The sequence below is a fragment of the Typopeltis vanoorti genome, chromosome 13 (assembly GCF_054136105.1).
Source record: "Typopeltis vanoorti isolate ZY-2024b chromosome 13, IOZ_Tvanoo_1.0, whole genome shotgun sequence".
Taxonomy (NCBI): Eukaryota; Metazoa; Arthropoda; class Arachnida; order Uropygi; family Thelyphonidae; genus Typopeltis; species Typopeltis vanoorti.
The window spans coordinates 90316024-90332326 of NC_143561.1; the positions used below are offsets into that span (position 1 = coordinate 90316024).

The window sequence follows — 16303 nt, forward strand, 5'->3', positions numbered from 1 at the left end:
TTTGCCAGAGTACATTATGGTTGGTGGAAGTTTATGGTATGCTAGTCCTGATTTGTGTTCTCTCTTCTTTTTTGCACGTCTTTTTGGTCTTCGTTCATACAAATTTCTCCTGATCTTCCTGTCTGGCCTACGTAGCAGATGCCACAGGAACAATGAATTTTATAAACACATGGTTTTTTTTAAAGGATGATGTGGAGGTTTTGGGGGATGTAGAAATCTTGAAATTTTTTCCAACGGTAGAAAAGCAACTTTGATGTTATGTTTGTTTAGTAATTTGGCCATTTTGTCTGTAACATTCTTGATGTATGGAAGTGTGATTGTGTTCATGAAATCTTGCTTTTGTAGGAGGTGTGTTGGGGATTTTTTTTGATTGTCTGGTTCATAGCTTTTTTAGGATCTGTGTTAAGTATTGTAATTCTACATTTCTCTGTGCTGGAAATATTATAAGCTCTGTCTCTCAAGGTTTTAATTAATCCTATTTTTTGTGAGTGGTGGTTGTGGTGGTGTGAGGCCTCATTAAGAAATCTTCCTGTGTTGGTGGGTTTTCTATAGATGGAGAAGGATATTTTATTATCTTTTTCATTGACGTCTATTAGGATATCAAGAAAGGGAAGTTTTTTATGTTCTTCTTGTTCCAAAGTAAATTTTATGTTGTGTATATTATTCAGGTAATCTTTGAAAGCAGTTAGTTCCTCTGTTGTTCCTGGCCATATGATGAAAATATTGTCTACATAGCGTAGCCAAATTTTCGGTTTTTTATGATAATTGTTTAAAGCATTATTTTCAAAATGTTCTATATATAGGTTAGTTAAAGCTGGGGAGAGGGGGGGGGGCATAGCCAGTCCTTCTTTTTGTTCCCAAAATTTGTTTTGATACATGAAAAAAGTATTTTTTATGCAATGTTTATAAAGTTCTAAGATGTCCGGAGGAAAAAGGTCTCCAAGGAGATTCACTGTTTCATTTCTGGGAACATTTGTAAACAGGTTGATTACATCCAAACTTGTTAAGATGTCTGAAGGTCCTATGTATATATCCTTTACCTTCTCAATAAAATGTGCACTGTTCTTAATGAAAGATATTGTTTTTCCTATGTGTGGTAAAATCATGTTGGTGAGGTGTTTTGCCAAATTCGAGGTCGGAGAGTCTCTTCCATCCACTATCGGTCTTAAAGAAATACCTATCTATTGTATTTTTGGTACACCATATATTCTTGGAACTAATGGGTGTTTAGATTGTAGAGTTCTTTTTAGTTCTTCAGTCCAATTGCGTATCTTTTTAACTAGATCATTGGTTTTATTGTGAGCTTGCCAGGTGGGATCTCTGTCTAAAGGTGTATAGGTATCCAAGAAAAGTTTTCATTTTTTTGTTATAATCCTCAGATTTTGACCTTGAATTGACAATGGCAAATACATAAATTTAACTCCAAAAATAAGATAATAGAATTAACTTTCTCCATTTCCATAGAATTTAATTTCTCCATTCACAACATAGTTGACTTTTTGAATGATTCTGCCTATTTTCATTGTCTTTGTCTTTTTATTGCTGACCTTCATACCATATCTATTACAACAGCTATTCAATTTAGTCAGAGAATCTTGCAGACTAGTAGCGGATTTATTTAGAAGTATAACATCATCCACATAAAGCAAAGAACTGACATTAACATCTCCAATTTTGATATCATGTTTAATACCACTTTCCTTCATAATGTGATCCATATAGATAATGAATAACAGAGGCAATAATGTACAACCTTGTCTCACACCAGATTTAACATTAAACCATCTTCCTGTACTTCCTTCAGTTCTAACTGCTGACTTACAACTCAAATAAAGACTAAGTATTGCTTGATATAATGCCCCATTCACACCATATAACTGTAGTGTATTGAATAGCTTCTCTCTTAGCACCTTGTCATATTCCTTTTCCAAATTGACAAAACTTAAATACAGATCTCTGTTATATTCCCATATTTTCTCGACTATTTGTCATAAAGTGAAGATCTGATCCTGACAGGATCAGATCTTCACTTTACGAGAAGAAAAGCTTGGTTCTTCACCAAGCTTTTCTTCCACAATTCTTCTCAACCGTTTCTCAAGTATACTTGCATAGATCTTGCCAGGAACACTCAGTAGGGAAATACCTCTGTAATTCTCACATTCAGTTTTATTTCCCTTTTTATATATGGGTACTATGAGAGCTGTACTCCAATCATCGGGAATTCGTCCCTCTGTCCAGGCTTTCTGAACTATGCGGTGCAGCCACTGTAAGACTCTTATACCACCATACTTCAGCATTTCTGGTCGAATATCATCTACTCCTGCCTGCCTTTCCACATTACAAGCCTTTGATGGCTTTTTCTACTTCAAGTATGGATATATATTCCTGACTGCATGCCTGGTCAGTGTTTTTTATTATTGTGCTGTCATCACTGCTTGTTTCATTTAGCAGTTTTTCAAAGTAATTACTCCATACTTCAAGGATATCTTTTTCTCCTGTTTTCATGTCACCTTTACCATCTCTAACTCCTTTTACAGCACTCTTTCCTCCATGCCTAAGCTTCTTCAACAACCTCCAGAATATTTTGCCACCTTTTTGATATTTATTTTCTATATTCTTGCCAAAGTCCTCCCATGACTTTTGTTTAGCTAGATTTACACAGTGTTTAGCATTCTTGCATTTGTCTCTGCATTCCCTAAGAGCACAAGCTGACTTATTTGACAAGAACTTTTGATATGCTTTCTTCTTTTCCTTCACTGCCTCTTTAACTTCCTGTGTCCACCAGGGAGTTCTGATTTTTTTATCCTTGCAGACAACCTCACCACATGCCTCTCTGGCAGAATCAATCAATGTTTTCTTCAGAGTTTGCTACTGAATCTCCAAGGTTTGATTCCTGTTCTCAAACTCTGTCATTTTTTCTTCAATAATCTTTGTGTATTTTAGTTTACAGTTCACATCTGAGAGCTGCTCAACTTTTATTCGCTTTAAAACTTTCTTGCATGTTATTCTTTTCAATATGAAACTCAATTTTATCCTGTTCAAAAGTAAATAGTGATCACTTCCAATTTCAAATCCTCTGTACACTCTGGTGTCTTGCACCATGGAGAAAACATCACTATCAACAATAACATAGTGAATGAGACTTTTCTTATTCCTTGCCTCTTCTCTCCATGTGAATTTGTGCAAATTTTTATGTTGGAACATGGTGTTGATAATAACCAGTCCATGTCCTGCGCAGAAATCCAACAGATATTTGCCATTATTATTAGCTTTGCTCTTTTCTCCAAATTTTCCCAAAATATTTTTGTATGTCTCACAATCATTTCCTACTCTGCTATTTAGATCCCCAACAAGGACCAACTTTTCCTTTTTCATTGTGTCAGTTGCTTTTTCTAAAGCCTCAAAAAATTCCTCCACTTCTACCTTAGTAGAACCTTCTGTGGGACCACAGGCACAAATAAGTCTCATTGTCCAGTTTCCTATTCTCATATTTGCCCACATTACTCTACTTGAAACTGACTGCCAGTCAAGCATATTAGCCTCGTATTTTGTGTTGAATACTATGGCTACTCCTTCTTTTCCTTTATTGTCATTGCCTGAATATAACATTTTGTATTTATTGCTCAGAAAGATCTCACCAGTTTTTGTCTTTTTTGTTTCAGTCACCCCTATTATGTCGATCTGGTACTTATCTAATTACTCAACTAGCTCCATTTCTTTGCCATTCAGGCTTCTTATGTTGATAGTACCGATCTTTAACTCTGGTGATGTTGAGTTGGGGTTTGTTTTCAGATTTGTTCCAGTAGCTGACTTTTCGCATTTCGCCCTGGTTCCCTGGTGAAAACAACGGGGGCCTTGTTTAACCGGGCATCGCCCCAGCCGGCATGAAATTTTGTCATGTCGTACCATCATTTTTTATTTTGGTTTAACCAATAAGAATACAATTTGGTTGGCTAAATCCCAAATTGCCAGCCCATTCTCGTTCGTTAAGTATCCAAGTAGATACCCAACAGTGCCATTACAAAAGGTGAGGATTGGACATTAGGTCAGAAGCCCTTGTCGGTTCTCTGCATTCCTTTAAAGGCTATGTGGAGGTCTCCTCTCAGTTATACAGCTTTGACTCTTGCGTGAGCTAATGCAAGTAGTCCTAGTACGTAGTACAATCTCGGGCAACTCGTTGCAAAGGTGGGTAAAGTTCTGATCGTTATTCTTGGTATTTTCCATAATATAAAAACAGATTTCCTAGGAAATGTATGCTGTTATTACATTATGGTGGGAGGTCACCAACCAGCCTGGTTTCAGCCTTTTTTGAGGCTTCATCAGTGAGTAGCTAGACCAAATAAATACCAAAGGATATAACGAAAAGAACTTATATACTCTGCTATACGAGTTGTCAGACAGGTGCAGAAACCTACGCCTACAATAAAAAAAAAATATACCTGGCACTATCGTTATGGCAAGTCGGGTCTAGCAGACTATGCCTTGGATATCCCTTCACACAGAATCAAATGGAAGAAAATAAAAGTACTACAAAAGACAGAAATTAGAGAGATTGTTTTTGAAATTAACAGTAGCTTATATGGCTGTATATATTTACCAAAAATCTGGGAGACAGTCATTTTAATGACTGTCTCCAAGACTATATTAATACTTGTTTTCTCTCTTTTTCCAATGTAGATGGTGCCTAATTAGAATTTTAGTTCCTTGTGTTGTCAGTTATAATTTTATAAAATAGTCCCACTGTTATACCAGTTCTCTCCTGTACTATGACAAACTGTTCTTGTGCTCTGAAAGATACTGGATATAATAAATTTATTTTAAGTTAATAAATAAGTTTATTAACTTATTAGCTGAAATATCATCTAATAAGTTAATAAATATTATTATATAACACCTCCAGGGAGTCCATAGACTCATCGAGGGAAAGCTCTTTCTCTACAACCGTCTCCACCACTAAATCCACCAACTATAAAAACTACAACTACATCCATGCTATCTACTGCCCACGACCAGTATTTTCACAGACAATCATAAACATCCATTTCCACGGCAGGATTAGAACCCGCAGCCTTTTCACTGGAGAGTGGATATGCTAACCACTTGGCCAACCAGGCTGCCAAAAAAATATTCTCCCTGGGATTTGAACCCAGGACCTCTCATACCCATAGACCAACGAGCCACAAAATAACTGACATGCAAGTGATTTTGATTTGATTTTTTTTCTTATGCGTAAAGACTGCAGTTATACTGTGCCAGGACACAGCAGTACATGTGATAATTATTTAGTAGGACAATCACAAACAACTTCATGAGATTTGAAGCTATAACCTCTTGGCTGAAAGAGGATACGCTAACCACTTGGCCAACCAGGCTAAAATATTATTTTCTTATCATTCCGTGTTGTGGATCAATACCGATTGTGTTAAATAAACTAACTTACGTTTTTAATGGTATCCGTGATATTAAAGATTTCTTGAAAACACAGACACAAGAAGTTTAGTAATCCTTTATTAGTGCAAATAATTTAATCTGAAATAACAATCATCAGTTAACAAGCAGCACAAAAGGTACAGCAACGACATTTTTTTTTCCTTTCAACAGATACAAATCATGTGTTAGTGACACCATATGATTGATAGATATATTTTTTAAAAAAAATTATACTTTATCTTTTTACTGTGTGTGTGTACCAAAAAAAAAAAAAAAAACTTGGAAGTTTTCTCTGTGCTACTCAAAGCCAAACATTACTGTCTAGACAGTTGAATTTAAACCCATAAAGTCTTGAGACAAAAGAAAGGAAACGGTTGGGTTATAGACACTTTTGATTATAATTGAAAAATTTTCTTTCTTCTAAATGATGGAATTAGATATCCCAAAAGATTGATCGTAACCATACCAATAGCCAAATCAGGAACTAAACTAACTCTCTACAGATGCTCCTAAAAAAGGTGTTGCTCTTAGACTTATTGACTGTATTGGCATTCCTACTTAATGCATAGCTCATTTATTAAGCACTTATATCATCTTGCTTTTCAATGAAATATTCATCAGAATTCTTGACAAGAATTAAAACTTTATCCTTACTGCCTACCGAAACAATGGTCACATTTTATATTCAGTCCTTGTTCTGTAATGTACCTGTAGCTGACACTCTCCAGTTATAGGAGTTCTCTCCAGGCATAGTCAAAACGTTTCATTTTGTCATTTACTTGGGATTTGCCTGTAGAAACCAAATCCACAACAATATACTGCTATAGGAATTTCCTCTTTTCCTGGACTTAGCTAATTTCTACCTGGAACATCTAGAGGACTCATTTTCCTCAATACAATCACAATTGTCATTTTTTGGGGTGTTACATGGATGATGTCTTTGCCTTTCTAACCAAGATTATCAGCCTACACCCTCACACCACTTCATCGTAGAGAAAAGAAAAGAATAGAAAATTAGCCATTCTTGGATAATCTCTTCTGTACCCATCTTGTTTACTATCAACCTTTGGTTCATTGTAAACATTCTTTCACAGGTATTACGTATAACAAGATTCAGGTGTTCACCCTTCTCAAAAAAAAAAAAAAAAAGAACTCATGATATCTTTTATTAATATAGCATATGTTGTATGTTTCATCTCTCATGACTTTAAGGAACACCATTCAGAACATCATGCTGCAGAATAGTGTCAAGTTAAAGAAGATTAAGTGGATCTTTTACATTTGCAACTGTCTCCAAGAATCCTGACCATGTACAGCAAGTACCAATTCCATACGTTGCGGGAATCTCCAAATCAGTTATGGAGATGCTTAAAAGATATAAAAGGGCTGCAGGAACACCAGTCTTACATCACCCAATAAAGCCTGAAAAATGTGGTTTGGCACAACGCAGTGGACACAGACCATGCATCTTCTATTCCAAGATCCATCTGTTACATCAGTGTCATTTTAAGTTTGAGAGATTGTTTAAAGAGTCCTGAATTGCTATTACAACACTCAAATTGGAATGTGGTCTTACCTTTACTGAAATTTGAGAGAGAGTTATCTGTATTAATTAATTTTATCATTGCTTTAAATATAACAATATACATTTGCCATGCATTATGGGATTCTGAAGCAGCGCATGTGAAGTTAACAGTTTCTATATACAAGTATCCTAGTTGTGAAGATACTTCGTCTGCAAATTTCGTTTGCTTGTGAGGCAACTGATATGAAATCAACAGCCTCTTTATGCAAGTACGCTAGTTGTGAAGATACTTCATGTGTAGATATTTTTGCTGATGCTTGGGTTAAGAATTAAACAAGGATATAATTTCTTTTCAAATATAATTTGTATCATTTTGTCATTAGTGGTAACCATAATCACCATGAAGACAGGTATGTAAATATTTGATTTAGTTAGTAAATTATTTATTTTCATTCTATTCCTGTTTGATCCCCCCCCCCCACCACCATGTGCACACGTGCACGCACACAAGAAAAACTTGCATGACCTCTGTCATCTATCACACCGATAATGTTTTACCAACTTATGGAAAAATAACTGTCAGTTTTTATTCATGCAATTGTAATCACAGAAATGATATTCATACCAAGATAGAAATCATTCCTGATGTAATATGTTCTTGGGTGGGTGGATTTAAGCTGGGACAGATGAGGAATGCCAGTTATTTTGATTTCTTCAAACATAATAATGAACTTCGTGGAGGTAATTCAGCTATGGGCACTAAGAAAATAATTTATTCCTTAATTCATAATCATTAGGGCAAGAAAATCATTGTTTTCAGTAGTTTTTGGTCAAAGTTATTAGTATCCTAAGTGACCTTGTAGTGATTCATTAATTGTATATATGTTGATACTCAGGCATGAGCCTTTTTTATCTGATGAATGAACTGCTCTTTAGAGAAAATTTGAAGAGCTGAATCACTTTTCTTCTTTGCTTACATATTTATTTTAATGAAGAATATCTAGAATAATCTTAATAATCAGGGTTGATTTATTTTTCAAAAATGCTGGCATTTATGCAGGAAATCATATATTAAAGATTATATTTTCAATCAAGACTAAACTATTTCACATAAACAAAAAAAAATTCTATTTAACTATCATTATCTAGATATCACACTAAACACAGGAAATATTTTGTATTGAAAATATTAACATTGTATTATTGTCATGTTTAGGCACAAAAGAAAATATGGACAGAGATGGAGCAGTTAAAAGCTTCTGTAAATGAATCTGCCAACAAACACAAAACAGCTCAACTGACACTTCGAAATGAGAGAGACACTCTGAAGACTAAATATGAAAAAGCAAAGAAAATAATAATTGAGATGAAAGAAAACCAAAATGAGAAAGACAGAGAATATGAAAAGTGAGTGACTTGTTTTCTATGTTAAATATTTTTATTCTTAGAACCTTCATAAAAAATAGCAAGACTTCTTTGTCAGATTGACCTATGTCTCTTTGCATCCAGTTCATAAACAAAATACCTTATCTCTCCAAAAGACAAATCCCCCTCTTTCTTATCTTGGAGTTTATAGATTTCCCCTGCTCTTGTGGCTTATGTTATTATGGACTGACTGGTCTTTCAGCACAAATTTGTCTTGAAGAACATCAAGAATATATTTCACTTAAGGATCTCAATAAATGCAGTTTTGCAAGCCACACCTTATCTACAAAATATATAATTCAGTAGAACAATACCAAATTTCTACACAAAGCTATTTTCTTCTGCAAAGACTGTACAAAGAAAGCTATAAAACACACATTTACAATCCTAACCTTAGCAAAAACAAGTGCTTTAAACTTAATTTTAGTAAACGATTCTAACTGATACTCACCATTCATGTATTTCATAAATTGTATTTAATTGTTTAAATTTAAAAATATTTTATTAACTTTTTTATTTCAATTTTAATTTATTTATTTATCTATCAATGCAAGCGATATTATTCTCCTGTAGTCAAAAACACATATAATATCACACGCTTTCAATTTAATTGTTCTCTCTTTGTTGTGGTTATCTTCCTGTAATGTATTGAAAATCACTGTGTAACATAGTTGACAATTCTACAAATAAACAATTTTACCTAAGTAACTACTGTCATTAATTAGTTACTCATTTGTGAGAGTGTGAGAGAAAGTGTATTTCTCATGGAATACTTCTGAATGAATTATGTAAATAATTATATTTGTATTTTTTAATATTAATTAAACAGTGTCTTTCATATTATAATTCTCCTGTCTTATTTATGAGAGTAAGATCTTTTTATGGTTGTACAGCCCAAATCAAGCCTTGACCTCTTGAATTTGTTGCCTTCAATCATGTCTGTTCAAAACTTTATTTCGAGTTTTTTCTAGTTTGGCCTCTTTCATCCTCGGACCATTTTTCTATACATTTTTCTTTTCTAACTGGTGATTTGTAACCTGAATTTTCCACATTACAATGTGCCTGATTAACCCTTTAATCATTATAAATGTGCTGAGCATATTCATTGGTATTGTTTCTTTATCATTACTAATGCTCTGAGCATGTTTCCATAAACTTTTTCATTTCATAATCGTTATAACCATGTTAGATACTTTGTAATTTAGTTTCCTTGCTTGCACATAGATGGCGATAATTCCCTCTGATAAAAGAGATTTGTTTACTACAGTAGTCCTCCCTTATCTGCAAGGGGAGATACAATCCAAGGCACCCCTGCAGATACCTGAAACTGCTGATAGTACTGAATCCCATATATGCTATGTTTTTTTCTATACATACATACCTATGATTAAGTTTAATTTATAAATTAGGCACAGTAAGAGATTAACAATAATAACTGAAATAATAAAATAGAACAACCACAAGAATATACTGTCCAACCACAGATATGAGAACCTTGGCTGGCACATTGCCAAGAAGAGTCAATTCATGTTGAAGGGGAGAGAGGAATAAGGCATTGTATGAATTTGTGAAATTACATACTTTATACATAATTTTCCGACTGTTGTACAAGCAAAATAATTACCACTTTAAAAAAACTAAATTTTCATAAAAGAAAAGTTAATTTACTGATGTAAATAATAAACACTCATCATTAATTCAAATGGTTTGCCACCACCTTCTGCCATGTGCAGAAGTTTTGAGAGGTCTTGCATCTGTGGTCAGACAGTGCTGCAGTAAAAGTTATATGAATGTGAATGGAATCTTAGCAACCTCAGCATACGTTTTTATTATTATTATTATTTTATGAAGTCAAGAACTTTCACCTTTTCACTTAAAAAAGAACTTTACGACTTCTCTTTGTCATATCCAAGTTGCTAGCATCACTACTCGCACTTTGAACACGAGCACTGTGATACTGCATCAGTTGATCTGATAACTGAGAACTACTCAGAATGGTGCGCAATTTAAAGTTTATGAAATGTTAATTTCTGTAATTTTTTATTTAATGTTTTTGGACAGCAACTAGGTGACTAAAGGGCAGGTAGCATATATACAGAACAGCGTGGATACACTGGACAAAGGGGTGATTCATGTCCCAGGTGGGATGGCATGAGATTTCATCATATTACTCAGAGCGCACAATTTAAAACTTATAAATTGCTTATTTCTTGAATTTTCTATTTAATATTTTCGGACCAGGGGTTGACTGCCCATAACCAAAACCATGGAAAGTGAACCCACAGATATGGGTGGACTATGGTACTTTGTTAGAAATGAAAGTATGTTGAAGGAAGCACATGATGTAAAAAAAAAAAAATGGCATCAACATCAAGTTTTTGCAGAAGCATAAGATGCGTGTCACATTATTTGTGAGAGATTCTGATGGTGAATCAGAATCTCTTGCAAACTGTCTTCATCACTATCCAAACTCTCATTGGAGAGTTTGGATAGTGATGAAGACAGTTGTGGTTTGTCCCAAGCTAGGAGATAGTGCCGTATACTGACTTGATTGGTATGTTTAAGTCGTCCTCACTTTTCTTTTATGGGAACATGGAAACACCTGGTATTTTTCAAGATATTCCTGTAAGTAATTGCTCATTGAAATTGTTTGAATTACATTTTAATAAGATATAATGAACATTTTAGTTGAGGAAAAAGAATAACAAAGCTATGCAGTTCATTGCTACTGCAATCCTCAACAGTTTTTCTTGTTTCTGTTGGAAAAAATGCAGACATTAAGTAACTGAAGGTGTTTTTAGTATCAGTGCTTAAAGGAATAGATCAGAAATCAAAAATAAAATGGTATTGTCTTAAAAAAAAAAAAGAATGATCGAGACATTTTTTCAGAAGTGATGTCTGAATGTATGTATTCCATGATAATGATATTTTTACACTTTAACGACAAGGATTCTGATTCATCCCCAATCCAAAACTTAAAAGGCTTTTTTGGACTCTCTTCAAAAGAAGTTTTATACACCAGAACAAGGATTCTGATTCATCTCCAATCCAAAACTTAAAAGGCTTTTTTGGACTCTCTTTAAAAGAAGTTTTATACACCAGAACAAGATATTTGTATTGATGAAAGCGTTTTTATACAAGAGCCAACTTGGCTGGAAACAGTACATGCTGCTGAAGCGCTCTTGTTTCAGTTTGAAATGCTTTGAACTTTGAATCATCTAGTGGCTACATATATGAACTGATAATTTATACAGGTAATGGCACTCAAGTATTTAGTTGACTGCCTAATGCTGCTTTTGGTACACAAATTGTTGTTACCTTGATCCTTTCTTTTAGTGTTGCATGGTGATCAGCATTCATTTTAGAAATTATGGACTTTACAACCATGTTATAAATAACTATTTTAATTTCCTGACGTTTTGACCTTCATATTAAGGTCATCATCTGGAGTATATACAAGGACAAGCTGAGTTACATTTCACACTTTCAGAGCTTGTTCATTGGAGCAGATCTTCAAAGCCCTGTTTTTTAGAGTATTAATGACACCTAGTTTTTGTGTTGGGTGGTGGAAGGAGTTTATGTGTATATATTGGCCAGAATGTATTGGTTTCTGGTAAACAGTGAAGGAAAGACTTGCCAGAAGAAAGACGTGTGACAAGTGTATCTAGAAACAGAAGTGTGTTCTGTTTTTCAATCTCAGTTGTGAACTGTATGCGTTTGTGTTGTTTGTTTAGGTATCTAAGGAAAGTGTCTAGTGTCTGCGGCCATGTGGCCAGATCGCAAAAACATCGTTAACGTATCTAAGCCAGACCTTGGGTTTTAAAGAAGAGGAATCTAGAGCATGTTGCTCAAAATGTTCCATATAAAAGTTAGCAATGGGGAGGGGATAATGGCAAGCCTTCTTTTTGTAGGTAGAAAGCGTTTTGCCATACAAAATAACCAGAACTTGATACATGCGCAAAGAGCTCTGTGATATCTGGAAGGAATTTGTTCTGTATAAGGATTGTGTCATTGATTGGGACATTTCTAAAGAGGCAGAGACGTCAAAACTGACTAATAAATCATCTTATTCTAATGTAATGTCTTTGATTATGTTTATGAAGTGTTGTGTGTTTCTGATATAGGAGGGGGAATGACCTACCAACTCCTTTAGTGCTGCCGCTAATTTCTTGGCCAGGCGATAATTCAGGAGGCTGTGTATATCTTCGACTATTGACCAGAGTGGTGTGTTTTGTTTGTGTATCTTTGGTAGACTGTAAATTCTCGGGGAATGAGCATAGTGCGGAAGTAATTTTTTTTACTGTATCTTCGGGCCATGTAGTAATTGATTTAAGTAGTTTCTCTGTTTTCTTTTTTATTCTATTGGTTGGGTCATAGTTAACAAGTTGGTATGTACTATTGTCCGAGACTAGCAGATTCATTTTTTCTAAATATGTGGTTCGGTTTAGAATAACGGGGGCACTTTCTTTTTTGGCTCTAGTTATTACAATGTTTGGATTTGATTTTAATGATTTCACCACTGTTAATTCATGTTTCGTTTAGTTACTTGTTATTGTTTTCTTATAATTTATATTTAAAATGTTGGTGGTTTCTAAACATATTTTATCTGCTATGGTACTTGGGATGAATCTTAAGCCTCTTTCAATATTACAAATAAAATGCAGTTTGTTCATCGATCTGGGTGCTATGGCAAAATTTAAACCTTTGCTGAGTAGCGAGATTTCATCTTTGTTTAAGGCATGGTTGGATAGGTTAACTACATTACTGTTACCTGCAGGCGATTGGTGGCTCCTGTTGTTTCTTGCTTCTGGTTGGTTGGTTGTTAATGTTCCCTGTGGAGAAATTCAAATATGTCCGTTGGTTTTGTTGATCTTTTAGTCAATGAAATATGGATATGAGATTTTCTTTCTTGGTTTGAAGGATATGGTTCACCATGTTGTCCATAATCTTTTCGAGGATAATCCAAATATCTGGGTTCAAGTAACTTGAAAGTTTAAATTTTACATTTTGTACCTGGTTTTGAGTAATGACCAAGTTTTTTCTAGTAACCTGGACCTGTTCTCTGAATAATACTTTCTCCATGTGGTGGTATATTCATTGCGCCTTTGTTGAGGCAAAGTTTCTCTTTAGTTTGATGCAATTTGGAATGATATTGCTGTCCCTACAATGTTTTAAAAATGCCAGTCGATTGATCAAACCAGAAACATGAATCTTCAACTTACTGTATTGCTTGCATCATTTGTGAGTCGAATATCCATGAATTATCAGAATCCTTTCTTTTAGTGTTGCACAGTGATAAGCATTCATTTTAGAAATTATGGACTTTACAACCGTGTTATAAATAACTGTTTTAATTTCCCGACGTTTCGACCTTCGTATTAAGGTCATCATCTGGAATATATACAAGGACAAGCTGAGTTACATTTCACACAGTAAGCTAAAGACACAATAATTTGATCACCGGTTATTCGACTGGCATGACCTCTAGTGAAAAAAAAAAATACGGATAAAATGAATTAATTATTTAAAAACTACATCAAACCTAAATTCTATTTAAGATAACATGAGAGAAACATTCTTTCATTATAGATAGTTTTCTTACAGTAACAATGATGTCCTATTTTTAACATGACAATTGTTTTATTAGATTTAGGATTCTGGATTATCTACAGTCCTGTTTATAATTAACTCTTAGGGAGAAAGGTTCCGTGCATACATTTCACAGTTGAGTTTGAAAAATAGAACACACTTCCATTTCTAGATAAACTTGTCACACATCTTCCTTCTGGCAGTCTTTCCTTCACTGTTTACCGGAAACCAACACATTCTGGCCAATATATACACATAAACCCCTTCCACCACCCAACACAAAAACTAGGTGTCATTAATACTCTAAAAAACAGGGCTTTGAAGATCTGCTCCAATGAACAAGCTCTGAAAGACGAATTTAAAGTTATCAGCAATACTTTTCTAAAAAATGTTACAGCCAAAACACTATTAACAGAATTCTCTACAAGACCTCAATAAAAAAAAAACAAAGATAAACCAGACTACAATAAAACTATAACCATTCCTTACATTAAAGGGATATCAGATAAACAGAATACTACAGAAATACAACCTCAAAGCCACCTTTAAACCTCCTGCAAAATTAAAAAGCTTATTCAACTCATCCAAAGACCCATTTCCTCTGCTGGCCCACCCTGGAGTATACCGTATTTATTGCACCTGTAATCTACCATATATAGGGGAAACAGGACGCACAATTCCTATCAGACAAAAGGAACATAGACAACGCATTAAATATAATAACTATGGTGAAGCTGGCTTTTCTGATCATGCCCTGAACACTTTACATAGAATTGACTGGAAAAGCACCAGTTGTTTACATCACGCCAAAAATGGTATGAACACAAATTTAAGGAAGCCTGTGAGATTCTTATCAACCACCCCGATCTGAACAATAATAATGATTCAAAAATCCCAAACATATGGAAGGCACATATTCTATCCACGGAACCTTAACTCCTTAAGAGTTAACTATAAACAGAACTAGATAATCCAGAATCCTAAATCTAATATAACAATTGTCATGTTAAAAATAGGACATCATTGTTACTGTAAGAAAACTATCTATATGAAAGAATGTTTCTCTCGTGTTATCTTAAATAGAATTTAGCTTTGATGTAGTTTCTAAATAATTAATTTTTAATTTTAGATGTTTTTTTTTTTTCATTAGAGATCATGCCAGTAGAATAACCGGTGATGAAATCATTGTTTCTTTAGCTTACTGTGTGAAATGTAACTCAGCTTGTCCTTGTATATTTGTATATTCTCCAGATGATGACCTTAATATGAAGGTCAAAATGTCGAGAAATTAAAATAGGTTATTTATAACGCAGTTGTAAAGTCCATAATTTCTAAAATGAATGTTTGTTACCTTAGCATCTTCACTGCCGAATAAGGGATACTGCATTATCTTAGATAATTATTTCAACAGTCCTGAGCTTGCAAACTACTTAGTTACCAAGAAAACTGATGTTTATGGGACTTCTAAGATGATATGAAAAGAAATTCCTGAAGACCCCAAATTGAAGAAAGGAGAAACTTCTGTCTTTAAGCATGGGAAGATCATTGCCTTGAAATAGAAAGACCAGAAAGATTTCTTTACATTGGATCAACACCATTGGAAGAGTTGATCATTTAGACCAAATGCTTTCATATGATCCTGCTACCTGGAACAAACAGAGATACCATGTAAAAATATTCAGACACCTTTTACAAATCTCTGTGTACAATGCTTTTGCACTATACACTAGATAGGTGATAAACTTGATCACATAGCTTTTAGGCTGGATCTCATAGACAAGATCATTGAAGTCTACACCCCCCCCCAAGGGCTAACAAGAAATGTGGAAGATCAGCTCAAAGAGGGAACCCAATCAGACTGACAGGAAGGCACTTTCCAGAATATATACCCCCCCCACCCCCCACCCCACTGCAGAGCAGGCAGAGCCAAGAAAAAAATGTGCCGTTCATTGCACGAGATCATTTTTTTTTGAAAGAAGGTTTTCAAAGAAAAGCATATGTGATGCCCTGATTGCCAGGTAGGAGTTGTCCTTCACAATGCTTCAAAATCTACCATACTATTCAAAACTTCTGAAGAAATGTCACTGCATGTAGGTTATTATAGTTATTGTTTCATGTACAAAAATTATTTATTAGCTAAATATTCTTTTTTAATAAATCATTGGCAGTTTTTGTATAAAAATTTGAAATAAATATTTTTTAATACCTAGTTAATCATGTAGTCTTGAAATTCAAAAAATAAAAACACCCAACCTTGTCAAGTATCTGAAACTGGAACCTAACAGTGAAAGGGCTAAGAAGAGTGGAACATGCTCTTTTGTCAATTCTGATATC

At 34.3% G+C, this 16303-nt stretch overlaps 1 protein-coding gene across 3 annotated transcripts in view; it reads left to right on the plus strand.

Moving 5' to 3' along the window:
* The window catches only part of LOC150100355 (uncharacterized), a 358520-nt gene that overhangs the window by 180909 nt on the left and 161308 nt on the right, over nt 1-16303 (plus strand). For all 3 annotated transcript variants that reach the window (XR_016549227.1, XM_090402349.1, XM_090402350.1), the window contains exon 12: nt 8172-8362. Coding sequence is in view for 2 of the 3 variants with exons in the window: in XM_090402349.1 (XP_090258475.1) it covers nt 8172-8362 (191 nt within the window). In the remaining variant the exon portion in view is untranslated. The remainder of the gene's footprint in view (nt 1-8171; nt 8363-16303) is intronic.